Below are 18,352 nucleotides of genomic sequence, written 5' to 3'. Positions count from 1 at the left end.
ACATATCTATATTTTTCTTCCAGTCTGATTTCTTTTCCTATTTGCTCTCTTATCTTACTTCAATAGGAAGGTAGATTTTACCATAGGTGCAGGGAGGGGGTGGGGGTGGGGGCTGCTGCTGGGGCTGCAGTGCCCCCTCGTGGTGGCTGCTTAGAATCTTAGATGCCAGTCCACTAAAAGTTTTACTAAAACACCCATCTAAGGCGTACCCAAAGTCAAGTAATAGCTGTTCTTGAACCATTTGGAGTACATGCAGTAAACTGAGTGTAATGTCTGTAAATATATCTGTAATATTTGTTGATGTTACCAGACCATTTTTGAGTGTTATCAATCTGTGGATCACTGAGAGATGTAAGCATTCGTGTCAATCTTGCATCAGTTTTAAAATGGTTGTCTGTCTGCTGTTGGTGTTTATTGAGCCTCCTGTTATTATTGTATTTTGAAATGCTTTGCATTTATCGATTCACATGAATCTTCGCTTTGTAAGGGTTGTTGATAAGAGTATAAATGTGAACGTAGTGTTTGTGTGTGTGTGACACATGGCTGCTAGTCTAGTGGTTGTAGTTGTCATCGTTACTGTAACACTAAAAACATGTCATCACACCTGTGTATTCAGTCGGCAACCCCCCTTTCTTTAAACATCTTCGTGCACGTTTGGATTTTACTGATGCAGATGTTCATGTACCTTCCTCAAGCAGACTGGCGGAGGCTGAGACCTCTCCAAGCTGATTCTTGGCAAAGACAGAGTATTCTCCAGCATCATCAGCAAAGGTCATAGAGATCTCCAACTTGCATTCTCCAGTGTCCTTTTTGTAGGCAACTTTATATCTAATGGACAGTGGAAGGGAAAAAAGCAAGTTAAACACAATTCAAGGATGATTAGTGCCACTTAGAAGCTCTACATCACAGACAAAATCTGAACAAACATCATTATGATGATTCGTCTCTTCTCATAGTCTTGCCAGAAATGGAATTACCAAATATCAAGTTTGCCCTGTGGGTGGCACTAGATAAAGGTAGTGGGCTCATTAAAGCTGCAGTTAGGGACAGTAGGGACACTGGGTCCTCATTAAGAGGCTCATGTATTTGTAGATCCATTAATAAATCAAATAAATTGCCTCAATTCTTGGGCATCATCCTCTGGAGACCGTAAAAACCTGACCAGTAGGTTCTAAGATATTACACACCTGTATCCAGTTGTGAGTGGTACACCACTCTTCTTCCAGATGATGTGTGGTTTGGGGCTTCCTCCAACCTGGCATTCAAACACAATGCTTCCTCCTTCCACCAGCTTCTGGATGGTTGGCGTCTTGATGAAGAAGGGAGCTGTGGCAACAGTATCTGACTCGGCCACGCTCACCTGAGACATGGTCTCCTCTTTGGTTTCTTCGGTTACTCTAGAAACACAAACCTCCTTTTAGGATTAGCAGGACGGAGCTGTATTGCTGGCTTTCTTTAAATCTCAACAATTCAAAAATAAAGAACCTGGAGAATTTTTCTTGAATTAGATTTTGATCAGCGTTGACCAGATAGACAAAGTGTATCAATGTGCACTATATTGATTTATCTCGCAAACTTTAAAGAGACTTGATCGACTCACAGCTTCTCAGCAGTTTCAACATGTTCAGTGACGACAGCAACCTCCTCTCTGCTCTCGATGTCCTCAGACACTGGAGGAGGAAGACAGGATTACTCTCAAGCAGCAGAGTAACAGATTTCATGACACTAACTAAGGGGGACAAGGTTGAGCGAAGGGTAAAATATAGACCAAAAACAGAAGAGGCCCCACAGTGGGACCCTGAGAACCTCAAGAACTGCATATTCAGGAGGACACTGAAAACGTCCCATTTGAGGAATATGTATGCAAACCAACTGAACTGACCCTGGACGAGCAGGTAGCAGGAGGTGCTGACGGTTCCCGCCTCGTTCGTGGCGGTGCAGGTGAAGCGTCCGCTGTCTTCAGCAAAGGCCTCGCGGATCACCAACTGGGCGATTCCATTCTCATAGCTAATTTGGAAATCAATGGAGCTCTCAATCCTGTAATCCTCTCTGAACCACATGATGACGGGTGTGGGGTGACCGCTGATCTGGCACTCCAAGGTCACCGACTCACCCTCTGTCACATTTGTGTTCTTCAAGCCCTGCAGACAAAACACTTTTAGAAAATGACACCTTGAAAAACAGGCATGGATTTATTTGGGGGTTTTGAGGAGAACGAAACCACTTACAGACACCAGTGTGGGCGGGACCACGCCGCCCCCTGCAGAAGGTACAGCTGCTGTCTCCACCACCTGTCATGCAGTCAGAGATTTGTTAGATGACAAAAATGTAACAATAAAATGCATCTATTTTGGAAATCCAGGACATGGACACAAAATAGCAAACACACACAGGACACGACTTTGAACCTGATGTTTACATCCAACAAATAACAGATGACACAGCAAGGAAAGATGGAGGGGAGGCTGGATGGACTGGTGAAAATGAGGTTGTCAGTAGCATCAACGGACATGTTAAAGCTTTTTCAAGGAGATATTAAATCCTGGTTTCTCACAGAAATCAAGAAAACCGGACTCCCAAAAAAAAAAAAAAAAAAAAAAAAAAAGACTGAAGGTCAAAGAGTATCTCTGAATGATTGCAAGGTTCATTTTGTCCCACAATATGAAAACACAAGGTATCTATTATTTAGCTATTATTTATCCTCATGAGCAGTGAGGCTAAATACGTTTGTTTGGGATGGTGTTGTGAAAGGGTCATTAAATTCAAAAGGGTTCAAACTGCAGAAAATATGAAAGTTCTGCTCTTTAGATTTGATATTTCTTGTGTAGATAAGATATTTTGACCCGTTGGTGTCACTAGAATAAAGATCAGAGGGCTCGTATTAGGAATCATCCTCTGGGGATCATGAATATCCACAGAAAACTCCTGTCTTGGACAGACAAAAAAGAAATTCTTTATAGCTGGTTTGGAATATAGAAACTATCTGACCTTCATTTACTCATCAGGTTTTCTTGTCCTGTTCAGATCCAGCCCACCAAACTAGATTACACACCTGGGCTTGCCAGTCCTTATATATTCTCTCCGTGCCCCCCGAGTATACTGCCCCTGCCTGTAACTCAGTGCCAAAATGATATTTCTCAATGCGGTCTTTGAACGGTGGAGGAATGGGCTCCGGTGTCACTCTGGTCCCTGCCATTCTACCAGACGGACTGGGAGACTTGACAGGCTTGATGATCTTTCTTGTGGTGGCGGAGGATGCCGACAACTCTTTCTGCAGAGTGGCGATTGCTGAGCCAGCGATGGAAACCTGACCGACCCAAAGAGGAGGAACACCCACACCATCATCAACAAATTATGTTGAGTTGATTTAACAGCTTGCGGTATACCGCAGAACAGGGGGGCATCTATGGCGTGTTAGTTTTATTAAAGCTACAACAGGGTTACATTGAGGGAATTGTAGAAAAAACTAAATCAATCTGTGGTTTCTGGAGCAGGTCTATTGATTAACAGGGTGACGAAAAACAGGGTTAAAGGTGGATTAATTTTGTTACTTTATTATGATTTTATCACTTCTACACTATAGTTCACAAAAGGTTTGCATTTCAGGCAAGCAGTAATAACCAGATGACCATTTGCTAAGCCCCTCCCCCAGACCACACCTGTTCAATCACATTTTAACAACAGTAACCAGTCAGAGCAGGTGTGTCACTGTTTACATGTCTTCACATGTTGAAGCATGTACATGGAACTGAAGAAATGGAGAAACTCTGGTCCAACATAAGCTGCTAATGTTAGCTTGCCCAGCTAACTAGCTTACTGCCTACTAACCTTGTACGAAACTAGTATTACATCCAAGGCCAGGAGTTAGCATATCATTATCTGACTTCATCATTAATGAGGTTACAGGTTACACTAGAAAAAGTGTAAAAAGTCCCGTTTGGGACTAAAACATCCACCGTGTGGGAACCGGTCCCAGCTGCTATCGGAGTTTAAGATAACGTTAGCAGCTCTGTCCTGATCTTACAGCAGCCTTTGTATGACTGTTACAACCAAGTCCAGCTTAGCCGTAAGGCCGCAAACCTCAGCTTGTTTTTCAATTCAATTTTAGTGAGAAAACTAAACTGTAGTACACGTTTCTGAAGGCGTGACTGTTATCATTGTAAACTGTCACCATCTGAGAGCAGAGAGATTGACAGGTTAGCAACAGTGACTGAGGGGGGCGTGGCTTAGTGAAGGTTAATTACAGGTTGGATGACTGACTAAAGTATGGTTTCTGTTATTTCAGCATCTCATATTATTCCTCAGTCCACATGTTTTCTCTGTGTGCTCTTTCGGCTCTTTCTGCGCAGGTTATTTTCTACTGCTTGCCTGATGTTGCCTCTCTTACCTCAGAGCTAGACTCGTGTTTTGGGACAGAAACTTTAGAAACTGTGAAATGTGGAACTGGAGACGAGGCGAGACCAGTGTCCACATGGGAGGAGATTTCTGTCGCTCTCTGAATCTGGAGTAACCAACAGAGTCACAGGAGCGTTACAATCTCAGAAAGAGCTGGACAGTATACATACACATATGATTCAAAACATATATACATGTATATAAATGTTTTGAATAATGTTTTATCCTGTAAGTACTACAAATGACATCATTATCAAGAGATTCATCTTTTTAGAGCAACTATGTTTAAGCACTGGCAAATACTATTGCTAATTTTCAACAAATGTTACAATAAGTATGTTATCATCAAGGACACCTGGAAGACATTTTTGCTATTGTCTCTTATCATCTACAAGTGAGGACCATTGTCTCTGAAGTGTTTGAAGTATTTTTTTTTCATCCCAAATGACCATCATGAAACCTGTACATGTTCTTTTTCCACCTGGCTATTTATCAAGAAGGGACAGTAAGAGCAACACTAAGATTTGAACCAATAAGAACGATCAATAATCAAACTGTTGGGAATGTTGTTTTGAATTTTTGGGAAACCTGAAAAACTGTTTGCCAGTGCAGTACAAAGATTCATGGATATATAAAACAAAAAGCCTTGAAACTGCTAACTGGGTCAAATCCTTTGCTCCAGAGGCCTAGCTAACCTGAGGCAGCGGCAGGGTCGGTGCAGGTGTGAACTCCTGAGCAGTGGTAAGCATTTGGCTGGCCTGCGCTCTTGTTGTTGTCCAGCCTGCTTGATATTGTTGATTGGCAGCCATGGCGGCGGCGACGGCGGCGGCCTGCTGCCTCAACTCCGCCTCTACAGCCTCCTCTTCTTCGGCTCGACCGCCCTCGACATGCACGGGCTGACGGACCCGAGCCAGGTCAACAGCGGCCACCACTGTGGCCACCGCCCCGGCTCTTTTCCCTCCCTCAGCCTGGAGACACAACCGGCAGCACATAGATCTCAGGACATCCATGGCAGGACAGACGTACAGAGACAGGCAGGTGCTCTGATGGACGTCTACCAATATCCACGTGCCCTTTTAGCTATTTGTTCCCTCAAATTAATACACATTTCAATTTTTTTCCATTTGTCATTGGTCCCTCTTATCAAGGACTGTTTGCATTTAAAGGAGCAGTTCACCATGAAATGAAATGGAAATGGTATAACTGATCTGACTGCTTCATTTCCGTGTCTTCTTCATGGATAATCAGCTGGTGGGGGTGATGAATTTGCCCCTGGGACCTGTTAGCTTTAGCCTCAAGCTATCAAGTGCACATTCAAGATTCTTTTACAAGATTTAGTCTTCAAACATTTCAACTGGAAACATTAATGATGTAGCCCGAGATTTTCAACCAGCTCACAAGGTTCCGTTAGCTAATGTCCTACCAAGGTGTTCATTCAGCTTCAGAGATGCAGGCAGGTGTGGTTATGAACTTTGAACAAAGCTAGCTGATTCCCCTGCTTCCAGTCTTTATGTTAACTTAGATTAACCAGGTGCTGACTCCTGGTTTCCAAAGGCACAATTTAAAGTCATTCATGGGCGTCGATTATTAAAATGAGGGAACAGAATGAACTGTCTGAGCACAAAAATGTGTAATTTAAGTTAAGTGATGAATTACTAGTTGGTTGAAACATTTTAGCCCTTGACATCTTCCTGTCTCTGTAAAAGACACCAAACGGTTCACAAATCTCCACTCAGTGACTTTGTGCACACGCACACCATCATCACTGTCGAGTTTCTAGATCATCTGGATTTCATGCTTGAATGTGAACGTGGATCAAATCATCATCCTGGTTTTAGAAAATGGAAACTCTGATCCACATTTTGGTTCAACCATTATATGAAGTGAGTCAGTAAAACAAGAGTTAAATTAATATATAAATTAAATTTGGCAATGGAAACGTCATGAACAGGATATAGTGTGCGTGCAAACGTATTCAAGTAAACATCCGATGAAGACGACACACGCTCATCATTAGACATGCAAGAAAAATGCTGAAATCAGCAGAAAGTCGACAAAGAGCAACTGGAGCAGAAGTAAAAGAAAGTCAACCACGAGCAAAACTCAAAAAAGACGATGGGAAAACAGTGTCCACTGGAGACAGATGAAGGCCGGCCAGATACCTCTGTTAAGACCATGGGGACACCACTCGTCCTCAAAAACAGCTGAAGGAATGTGAAGCTGCCTACAGCTGAATGGAGGTGGAGGCGTTCTCCATCCAAAAACAGCTGACGAGTCTCCATGATAAAAGACAGAAGCCAGGTCTTTACAGATGTTGACCGACTAAAACATATCTTGTCCGCCATGTCTTCATTGTCTCCACATGAATGTTAGAATCGTTGACGGATACTTCCTCTTCTTCGGCCGAGGACATCGCGTCTCACTCGTCAAAAGTCCGGCTTGTGTTGAACTCATTGCTGTCCGTATTCGATTGACATTACGGCCACATGTCATTTCCTCGTGGCTCGTAGCCTCATCGCCTCCCTCAGCATTCTGGGTAAAATGTGTCATCTGGCGTTTCAGATGATTCTGACTTCATTTTGACAGTTTGAGGCTAATAACCAAAATCAAAAGGATTAACTCTGGTGTTCATACTGCTATGAAGAAAATATTTTTGAGAGAAAAAGTGGTGAAAACCAAGAATGTAAAAGTGACTGACACGAAACTTTTACATTGATTTCAGATGGAAGAAATGGAAAAGACTGAACTGGATGATCACAGGAAGGATTTCTGGGTCACTTGAATCAAAACTTCACTGAACCTTTGAACCCTTGTTTCAAACACGTTATTTGTAACACACAAATTATAGAAATGTCATTTCATGCAGAGTGTACTACAGCCGGTGAGACAGAGGTGGGACGCCACAGGCGGACTTCTCGGTCTTAAGGGTTTCTGGTGGGACTGACGTTGGCCTGCAGAACGTGAAAACGTGTTGTTCAGGAGTGAATCCAGACATAAAGCTGGTCGAGACGACATCAGGATTTGGTTATGGGCGTTTGTCATTTTATCGCAATACTGTTTTCATCATCATCATCATCATCATCATGCCGCCTCTGAATGTCGGTCGGTCTCATTTGAAACAGATTGGTTTCAGTGAAGAGGATTCACAAAGAGACAGGACGAGTTATTGTGGAAACGAGACACATAAAGACAGAAGACGAGACGCCGTCCTGTCGCCTCGTTCACATTTCTGAGAACAAACAAAACAGAAGTTCAGCGTTCACACTCAGGAGCTGTTTGTTCACCTGAAAGGTGGACGGTTTCTTTTACACTTAAATATCAACTTCAACTTGTACAAGTTTGTCTGCTGAGCGCCAAACATGAGGAACCATCACATTAAGGGTATCTGAAGAGATCAGTTGGTTTTCATGTTCACTTCACTTGGATTTGGCGTTTCGTGGTGATTAATCTGCAGCTGAACCCTTTTAATGTTCGGCTTTTCTTCTGGAACAGAGAACATTTGGGGATCTTTGGGTGAATGTTTTAAAAAAATTTTAAAAAGTGGATCTGACACCATCCATCCTCCAGGTTTCTCAGATTGCTCCCTGGACTAGCTGACCACTAAGTGGTGGTATGGACCCCCACCCCCATCGGCCCCCTCCCTCACCTCTTTGACCCCGATAACCTGCTGCTCCCAGCGCTGCTCCTGGCCCAGCTGGGTGACGGTGCTGCTGGTCATACTGGTCATACTGGTCATGCTGGTGTAACTGGCCTCTGCCACATAGTCTCCCTGCTTCCAAGGCGGCAGGACGTCGGCAACGGCAGCCACCTGTTTGCGTGCGGTGATGGGGGACTTGACCGGCCTGATGGGGGACACTGAGAGTCTTGAAGTGGGAGAGACAGGCCTGGAGACGGGGGAGGGAGGTCACGTTACAGGCCTATGGAGGGCCAACCTCCAGTAACACCATCACCCCGCTCACTGACGTAAATCACACTCTGAGTTTTTACTGCAACCGTCTACAACCTCCAACACACCCACGAAAACCTCGACTGTAATTTTGACAGCTGCTACTCAAATATTGGACATGTCTCAGTTAAGAGCCAGCACAAACAACTACAGGCTCCACTCACCTGACAGGTGTGGGCGTGGGCGCCTTCACGTGTCTGACAGGTGACGGCGACTGCTGCCGTCCTCCGGTCACCTTGGCGACCAGCAAGGCCTGAGTTGGGGACTTGGACGTGGGTTTGGGAGGAACTCTGGGTGGAGTCTTGTGAGCCAGCTGCTGAGTCAGCTCAGCGCCCTCCACCTGCATCTCCATCATGGCGGTGGCCTGGAAACTGGCCTCCATCCTCTGAGGGCCGAGCACAGGGAGGGAAGAGATGATGAGGAGAGGATGAAGAAGAATACGAGAGAAAAAAGATCAGAGATGTCAGACAGGATGAAATTAAATATGAGACAGTGAGACAAGATGAAACAAAATAAAACGAGAATTATTTAATTGATGTTACATCAGGTTGGATGAGATGAAATTATGTGATTAAATGAGAAAAGAGACGATTGGATCAGATGAGACACAAAGTGATGAGAGACGTGAAGCATGAAGGAGATTAAGACGTTTTGTGTTAAATAGAATTAAGTCAATCAGAGATTAGACTGAAATGAGATGAATGAAGAGTCACTGAGGTGAGACTGAATCACAATAAATCACAAGTGAAGATAAATTATGACACACCATGAGATTAATTTGGATTTAACAGGAGATTAACTGAGCATCGAAGTGTTTCTGGAGTCTTTCCCACCTTTTCCACTCTGGTCTGTCGGGTCTGTGAAATCTCAGAGGCTGAAATCACTGTCTTGGTTTTCTTTGCTGGAACGGCTTCTTCACCTGAACACAGACATTAGCACGATATTAGCATGATGTTAGCATGATCTCACTGTCATTATGTTCGCAGACAAAACACCTTCAAAACATTCATCAAGTCTTCACAGTTTCTAATCTCTTAGAACACAAGGTATTACTACTACTACTACTACTACTACTACTACCACCAGGTACTCCAGTATGTGACGTAAGAGCTCCCCGAAACAAATGAGAGCAAATTAGCAGCTAAAGTCTGTGGTTTGGGTTTTTGGGAATTCATTAAAACATGAGCAGTTTATCTGAAACCTCACACTGTTCTTTAGAAAGACGGTAAAAAAGATGGCGGTGTTTAAAGGGCCTCACCCTGAACCAGCAGCTCAGCGGTGGAGGTGGCCCGTCCACTGCTGTTGGTAGCGGTCACAGAATATGTCCCAGAATCCTCTGGGAAGGCCTCGGCGATCAGCAGACTGTACAGGTCTCCCTCCTGGAGGATCCTGAAGTCGGCCGAGCTCTGGATCTCGGCTCCCTCTCTGTAGAACTTCACCACAGGTGTTGGGATACCTGAGACTCGGACGTCCAGCCTCACCTGGCTGCCCTGTCTCACTGTGGAGCTCTGCAGTCTCTGAAGGAAGCTGGGAGGCGCTGTTTCCGCTGGAGGCCAAGAAACAAGAAGCCACACCCGTTATATTGACTCACATACCAGTCAGTACATACTGCAGCGCTACCTCTTCTGAATGTGTACTGTGAAAGAAAAACATCAAACTGAACTAAAACTGCAGTTTTAGCTCCTATCGACATTTTGAGTTTGACTGCAGCTGAAAATGAAATTCATGTGTTTTGTACTTAAAAATGAATGAATGATGAATGAATGAATGAATGTGAGACACCTATTCACGAATAAATGCACACGTGGTATCATTACAAAGTGCTTTGAGCTCAGCGCTAACATCAGCATGCTAGCTCTCATCGCTAACAGCGAGGTTCAGGATGCAGCTCTGCTCTACTTCACAGAGTCCACCAGGTGAGGGGTGTTACCTGTAACCCAACACTAGATGGCACTGAATCCGACATGCTGGACCTTTAATACTTTAAGTTACTCATGAAAACATTTTTACTGTTTCAGCAGCTGCTGTCTTCTGCTTTCACTGTTTTCAGACAATGAAAACTTCTTTTCTGTGCAGATAAATTCCCCTAAAAACTGCACAAAATACCCGAAATAAATCATCTTCAGGATAATTTCATTTCCGGTTAAAACTTCATGGAAAATTGACAGAAGTCAGACCTCAAAGCTTTACACACGTCTGAAATCTGCTTTAACGTTTGTCTTAAAATGGGACAGAGAGCGTTGAGGAGGACTTCCGGTGGATCTACCTGTGCTCTCACCTGTAACGAGGAGTTCAGCGGTGCTCGTGGCTTGTCCAGCGCCATTGGTGGCTCTGACGGAAAATCTTCCGCTATGTGCGGCGGTCACGGCGGGGATCCTCAGAACAGCGCGGCCGTCGCTGAACGAGATCTGAACGCCGGGCAAAGCAGCGGCAGAAAGAACCTGGCCATCACGGAACCAGCTCACCTCAGGAACTGGAGAACCTGGAAGGGAGAGAAGAACCAGACCGGCCTGCTGTCAGAGACACCAGAGGAGCACACAGGTGACACACAGCTGATTTCGATCAGCTGGTTTCTGCTCAAACTGGTTCAAAAAAACATATATATATACATATATATATGGGTTTTTTTGTTTTTTGGTTAATTATAAGTTAATTATAAGTTTGAGACTTGGAATCAACAATGTGATACTTCAATGAAGAATTTAGGGGAAAAAGTGAGTCATCGTCTGAAAATGTGAAAAATATCAGACATTTCAGATAAAGTTTTAATTTGTGAATCAAAAATGTCAGATTAGTATAAAAAGTAAAAACTAGTTAAAAAATAAAACAGACCTCAGATCAGAATTTGAACCTCAGACTTGTTTAAAAAAGGTCAAAACTCTTAACTGTTTTTTAACTGATTTTAACGGAACAAAAAGTGAGACAAAGTCAAACATTTGCAAGAAAATTAATAAATCTCAGTTTCAAATTTTGGGATAAAAAAATCTCTGAGTAACTTCAGTCTCTATCTATTACCTGTTACCTATTTTACCTGTGTACAGGTAAATGACGCTCACACCGGCTGAGTGCTTCTTTAATGATCTGCACACTAACTGCAGTTATCAGATAAATGTAGTGGCGTGCTCGCTCGTGAGGGAACTGTTGGGTCTCTGTAGATGAACTTTGGTCTGTTCCAGCTCTACGTGGAAAATGTCCTGAGACAACTTCTGTTGTGATTTGAGCTATACAAATAAAATTGAAACTGAGTTGAAATTGAGTAAAAACTACAGTATTTCCCTGAGATGTAGTGGAAGAATTGGGAAATACTCGAGTAAAGTACAAGTACCTTGAGAAAGTACTCGAGTAAATGTACTTGTTACCCTGATGGAGTGTGAGCACTGAAACTTTTCTTACCACTAACTTGAGCCTCGAACGTGGCGGCACTACCCTCCAGTGCCACGACGCTCTGCAGCGGCTGCGTGAACGTTGGTGCTTGTGTTGACATGGCGGTCGGCACCCTGCAGAGAAACAGAAACAAAGCCGTCAGATGTCTGCCGGTCTGCTCTGAAACCAGGACCTGCTCCTCAGTCCTGGTCTGACTTTGGCTCCACATCAAAAATCTGATCCCGGAGCAGCTTTGAGGGAAGGAAAGGAGACACCGTCGGTCCAGAAATAAACGACCAAACGTGTTCACTGGCCAGTTCTGACCAACGCCGCCGGAGGTCAGCTGCTCTAGTAGTCAACCATTGACAACCACAAGAATAAGCTGGGCCTGAGGAGTGAGCTTTGCTGGCACTTTGTCTTTCAGGTGTCAAACAACAGCATCAGTTAGAGATTCATATGGATGAAGGGTCTTCGAGGAGACCAACAGTCAGCGCTGCATTGTTTGACCCTTTCTTCAACTCTGACCAGCTAGTTTTACCTGTCTGAACATAACTGAAGCTCAGCTATGGAGGCGATGGATCAGGACCAGTCACATGACTGGAGACGTGTTTAGTCTGGAGGACAGAGAGGAGGCAAAGATCAGCCTTCAGCCCGTTTACTTTCTTACCTGCCCTCAGAATTCTATTTGTGTTCAGTTAAAACGAGGAGGTGTTCGGATGATCCTGCGCAGCACAGATATCCAATGATATTCACTGAAGCTAACCAGGAAGTAGACCAAACCCTGCAGGGACGGACACGCTGGTCCACCGGCTCCGAGTCTCAGAGAGGTTCAGATCACTTCTGCTTCTCATCCGCTTCAATGTAAAAACTGTTCACGTCAACTGAAGGCATCTAAACCATCAAACAAACATCCGCTAAAGTTCATTCAGTCACGTGACCACCGAGCAGCAGATCTGACCAATCACAGAGACGTCCACATCATGTGCAGCTGGTGTCCTGAATCACTGCTTTCTGTCTGCAGCTTCAACTTTCTGCTGTTTGCAGCAACGAACGCGTCCAACTTCCTGTCGGCCATCTTTTCTTTACCACCTCAGCTAACAAGCTAATCGCTAATATGCAGGTGTTTTTTTCTGTTCATGTTTTTATTGATGTATAAATGTGAGAGCAGCTGAAAAATGTGCTGAGTGTCTCCAGCAGCGTCAGAGGTTTGAGTTTCAGAAGCACACCGGCTATAAATGTCAGGAGGCGGGGCTTGTTGGACGACGCTGACGGACAGCAGCAGCTGGAGGTCAGCCGCATGTTAGAGTCATTATCATCAGCAGCAGAAGAAGAAGAAGGAGGAGGAGAAAAAGAAAAAGAAGAAGGAGGAGGAGGAGAGGAAGAAGAAGGAGAAGAAGAAGAGGCCGGCACCTCCGCAGCAGATGAAGCCTGAAGGAGTGTAACAGAAATAAAAAACAAGAAACACAGACGACCGCCAGGATCAAACTGAGCAAACTACTGGATCATAACTCACCAAACAAACCGAAAATCATTTCCAAAGAGCAAAAAATGATCAGAGAAGAAGAAAACAGATGAGAGAAGAAAGAAGAAGTCCGAATGGAAATGAACCTTCAGATAATCAATAACTCACACCTGACGTGACCTTGCTGTGACCTCAGTACAAGTGTGGACTCGGCTCTTCCTGCGACCCCCCAGCATTCTGGTTTCAGTCTCAGGAGCCACATTTAGCCTCAGCTGGCGTCGTTCCATCAGCTCTTTACTGCTGACAGCTGCTGAGCCACAAACCAAAGATCCACACGGTCGACTCCATCGATCCCCTCTGATCTGGTCTGGTCTGGTCTGATCTGGTCTGGTCTGGTCTGGTCTGGTCTGATCTGATCTGGTCTGGTCTGGTCTGGTCTGATCTGATCTGGTCTGGTCTGGTCTGGTCTGGTCTGATCTGATCTGGTCTGGTCTGGTCTGGTCTGGTCTGGTCTGATCTGATCTGGTCTGGTTTGACTTCAGGTTTTTGTTGTGTTCAAAAGCATTTTCACTTCAGCGTCGACTGATTTTAACGATCAAAATCAAACAAAAGTTTTTTGTATGTCGTGTTTTTTCTTTGAGTTTCGTCTTTCGTTGTTTTGTCTTTCTGTGAAATGTCTGATAAATAAAGTGTTTTTGTTCTGATTATCGTAATTAATTCAGAGACTCTCCAGATTCAAAAGTCTGTTTGTGTTCCCTCCATGAAAACATTCTATATTTTATATGATATATATAAGAAAAGGAATCTCTATATAAAAAGCAATAAAATCAGGAAATAACAGTAAAGATTTTAATGTGAATCATGTGAATTTCAATATTTTACACTGTTTTGAGACAATATTTTGGTGTAAAAAACATTTCTGACTGTTGAATTTATGTTTTTTATCTTTCTTTAATTCCATTTTTGAAGTGTTAAATTAATACGTGAATGAATAAATTGATGAATACAGATGATCAGGCAGCACAAAGCTGCTCGACTTCTCTGACGTTTCAATAAATCATTAAATGTGAAATCAGGCTTTAATTCAGTTTGTGTTCAGGTGTCATCTACGGTCAAACACCCGGACAGGAAGCTCTCTGAGAGATCACGTGATTAAATGGTCAAATCAGGAGAAAATGAACTTGTTCTTAAATTATTTCAATGATCAAATCTTTATGGATGGACTTTGATGAAGAGTCATAAAAACTCCGCAGAGTGAGAGCGCGTGTGAGCGCGTGTGTGAGAGCGCGTGTGTGAGCGCGTGTGAGCGCGTGTGCGAGCGTGTGTGAGCGTGTGTGAGAGCGTGTGTGAGCGCGTGTGTGAGAGCGCGTGTGTGAGCGCGTGTGAGCGCGTGTGCGAGCGTGTGTGAGCGTGTGTGAGAGCGCGTGTGTGCGCGCGTGTGCGCGCGTGTGTGAGCGTGTGTGAACGCTCTAAACCGGATACAAAAACAGCACATGACTGATCCTGAATGACAGTTAAACACTGAACAACGTTCGTAAAAACGTCATTTGCTCTCAGTTTGACTATAAACTGAACACGAGACGTAAACGTCAAAGAAAGCAGCTTTGTGCTGCCTGATCATTTGTATTAGTTATTAATTTAACACTTCAAATAAAAGAAAGATAAAACACATAAATTCAACAGTCAGAAATGTTTTTTACACCAAAATATTGTTACAAAACAGTGGAAAATATTGAAATTCACGCGATTCACATTAAAATCTTTACTGTTATTTCCAGATTTTGTTTTTTTCCTTCATTAGGAAAATTTGAATCCAAATCAGATGAATGTTTTCTTTGTTTCATCTCCTAATTTTCAGAACATTGATTTTATGAATGCATCAGAATCAGAATCAGAATTAGATATACGTTATTGATCCTGGGGAACTGTTATCTATCGATCGATCTATCTATCGATCTATATGTATATGAATACTAATACATAAGTCCATGGACATCAGCTTTCAACCAATGAGAGCTTTTAAATGGCCGACGCGGACACGTGATGCTGCTGTCGTGACGTTGTTTGATAAACTTTCTGAACGTTTCTTGAACAGAAAGTTGTCGTGGTCGATCTGCTCTCAGTGGACGTGGACAGGAAGTCAAAGGATGACGACTGGAAAGAGAGTGTGTGATAAAACTCATCAACAGCAGCTCTTTGACTTCAACACGTGTATTTTTCACTTGAACAAACATTTGAAAATTAAAGATTAAAGATGTTTCTGACGTCTCTGAGCGTCTCTGAGGTCTCTGACGTCTCTGAGGTCTCTGAGCGTCTCTGACGTCTCTGAGGTCTCTGACGTCTCTGAGCGTCTCTGAGGTCTCTGACGTCTCTGAGCGTCTCCTGACGTCTCTGAGCGTCTCTGAGGTCTCTGACGTCTCTGAGGTCTCTGACGTCTCTGAGCGTCTCTGAGCGTCTCTGACGTCTCTGACGTCTCTGAGCGTCTCTGAGGTCTCTGACGTCTCTGAGCATCTCCTGACGTCTCTGAGCATCTCTGAGCGTCTCTGAGGTCTCTGACGTCTCTGAGCGTCTCTGAGGTCTCCTGACGTCTCTGAGCGTCTCCTGACGTCTCTGAGCATCTCTGAGCGTCTCTGAGGTCTCTGACATCTCTGACGTCTCTGACGTCTCTGAGCATCTCTGAGCGTCTCTGATGTCTCTGAGCTTCTCTGAGTTCTCTGACGTCTCCTGACGTCTCTGAGCGTCTCTGAGCGTCTCTAAGTGTCTCTGAGGTCTCTGACGTCTCTGAGCGTCTCTGAGCGTCTCTGACGTCTCTGACGTCTCTGAGCGTCTCTGAGCGTCTCTAAGTGTCTCTGAGGTCTCTGACGTCTCTGACGTCTCCGAGCGTCTCTGAGCGTCTCTAAGTGTCTCTGAGGTCTCTGACGTCTCTGACGTCTCTGACGTCTCTGAGCGTCTCTGAGCGTCTCTAAGTGTCTCTGAGGTCTCTGACGTCTCTGACGTCTCCTGACGTCTCCGAGCGTCTCTGAGTGTCTCTGAGTGTCTCTGAGCATCTCTGAGCGTCTCTGCAGACACTTTTTGCTTGAGGCAAATGATTGATTATTTTCTAAACTGATCGATTAACTGCTGAATGCAGAAAATATTTTAGTCTGAAGCTGATCTGACATCAGTTACTGCATGAGTACTGCAGTACTTCAGGTACTTTACTGCCTCTTTACTCCTCAGCGAAACACTAACTGTGGATTTTCTTCTCCGTTTTCTAGATTTGTAAAAACTTCTTTATCTCTATTAAATCAGGCACAAATAATAAACGATCATTCACCTGTTTGTTAAATCACACCTGAAATCACTGATCTGAGAACAGAGAAGCACGAGACTGGAGATACCAGGTTTCCCCGACAGGAACAACACTATGCTGCAGTACATAAGAAGTTTTTCCACTGTGGTATTAGTACCTTTAAGTACTGCAGCTGAGTTCTTCTGAAGCTTCATTATTAATGTAACTGTAGTTTTCATTGTTTCACATTTTTACAGTTTTCATTTGCTTTTAAACGTTTCTCATTAAAAATAAACGAGCTAATGATGTCATCAGTGTGACTGACCTGTGATTGGATGGAGAGCCTGATATGACATCATGATAAACTTTACACAGAAAATAAACACAGAAAAAATGCAAAAATGAAATGAAAATGAGAGAAATCAATAGATGAAATCATCAATTAAAATTAGGAATTAATGACAAACACAAAAATAGAAATAAAATGTAAATAGAATTTGTTGAGAAGAAAAACATAAACAGAAGATATTTTTCAGTGTGTCATCCTGTAATAGATCATGAGTGAGGCGTTTGAGGACAGAAACTTAAACAGGAAAAGGAAAGTTTAGAAAAGTGTTAATTCCGTATTTCTTAAATAATTGTTTAAATAAAACACAGCTCGGTTCAAAGACTGACGATCAGTGAGAAGAAGTGCTTTTCTGCACGTTTTCTTTGACTGTTTGTTGTCTTTGAACGCCTCGTCAGGACAGCTGCTGTTTTTTTTAGTGCCGTCAGCTGATTTGATGAGATGTTTGTCAGTTTGTCTCTGCAGCTCTCAGCACTGAGCTGATCGACACTCTGATCGATCGATCACCATCAGCACAAACAACTTCGACCCCCAAATCACAAACATGTTGGACCAAACTGGATAAACTCAGCTGATCAGGATCTGAGAATCTGAGCGACACATAAGGCAGTGGCCAAAAATACACCGACCCCCCCGACCACCGCCGCCCTGACCCCATGCAGTTTGATTGACAGCCACCATGTGGCACATAGCTGAAGGTGTGAGTGATAGCCCTGCTGCCGATTCCCTTAAAAAGCCATCAGCGCCCAGCTGACAGTCCACTCTCATGCTATCAGCGGCTATTCTTGGCTTTCCTCAGATCACTGCACAGTTTGCTGCATGCGGCCGCCTCCAGCTGAGCCCAGAAATATATCAAACAAACACAAAAACACCAAAAGGCAACACGAGTTCACCAAAAACCCAATTCCTGACTCGCCGGCCTGATCCCGGTCTCCATAAACCACATGAGTCAGCACATTGGGGCCCATCGTTACAGCACATGAGGGGACACAAGGTGGACGTTACTCACTTGTTTCCACAAGAGTGCCTCAGACTGATGGGACGGAGCCCGGCGGACTCAAACGAGTCTCCTTATCCAGAAAGGTTTTCCCACAAAAATCCAAGATGAGAACGGTCGAGCCTTGAAAGCCCCCCCAAAAACAAAACTACACAGTGAGAGGCCGTGTAGTTTTGCTTTCCCTCCTCGCAATCCCTCCACCCGAGGCGAGGCTGGGAATGCTCCAACTGCTCAGGAGGGCCCAGATGGTGGTTTAGGTCTTTATACCAGGGGGGACAACCTGCATCATCACCCCACCGACACTCCCCATTGGCTGGTGGGAGGCGCAGGGGGGCATGATGGGACATGGCAGCCATTTATGAAACCTGCATCCTGTCAGTCAGCTGGTCTCGGCCGATCCGGCTTTGATTTGCTTCAATCTGCGATCGCCTGACGGCGGATCGTTAAAAACTCACATCTGAGCGTCTGATTGGTTAAATGAGATAAAGAGCGGAGACTTTGGACAGTGACAGGGACAACAGCCACTGAGTCATTAAATAGCTGCTGACCAAAAGGAGGCAGAGGCTGTGCCT

The 18,352-nt window shown here is 44.2% G+C and overlaps 1 protein-coding gene across 1 annotated transcript in view; it reads right to left on the bottom strand.

Annotated features, from left to right (window-relative positions):
• The window catches only part of LOC143330076 (titin-like), a 182,704-nt gene extending 164,834 nt beyond the window's left edge, over positions 1-17,870 (bottom strand). The window contains exons 1-12 of the mRNA XM_076746252.1: positions 17,793-17,870; positions 11,735-11,838; positions 10,620-10,823; positions 9,600-9,887; positions 9,175-9,260; positions 8,506-8,726; positions 8,042-8,279; positions 2,229-2,291; positions 1,883-2,141; positions 1,636-1,670; positions 1,188-1,411; positions 686-828 (exon numbers count right to left, since the gene is read on the bottom strand). Of these exons, the coding sequence (XP_076602367.1) occupies positions 686-828; positions 1,188-1,411; positions 1,636-1,670; positions 1,883-2,141; positions 2,229-2,291; positions 8,042-8,279; positions 8,506-8,726; positions 9,175-9,260; positions 9,600-9,887; positions 10,620-10,823; positions 11,735-11,825 (1,852 nt within the window). The 5' untranslated portion in view covers positions 11,826-11,838; positions 17,793-17,870. The remainder of the gene's footprint in view (positions 1-685; positions 829-1,187; positions 1,412-1,635; positions 1,671-1,882; positions 2,142-2,228; positions 2,292-8,041; positions 8,280-8,505; positions 8,727-9,174; positions 9,261-9,599; positions 9,888-10,619; positions 10,824-11,734; positions 11,839-17,792) is intronic.
• Positions 17,871-18,352: the final 482 nt, after the last annotated feature.

This window comes from Chaetodon auriga, chromosome 13 (genome assembly GCF_051107435.1).
Source record: "Chaetodon auriga isolate fChaAug3 chromosome 13, fChaAug3.hap1, whole genome shotgun sequence".
In the NCBI taxonomy this organism is placed as follows: Eukaryota; Metazoa; Chordata; class Actinopteri; order Chaetodontiformes; family Chaetodontidae; genus Chaetodon; species Chaetodon auriga.
Note: the sequence above shows the minus strand (reverse complement) of the source record. Positions and strands in the feature narration are given on the sequence as shown.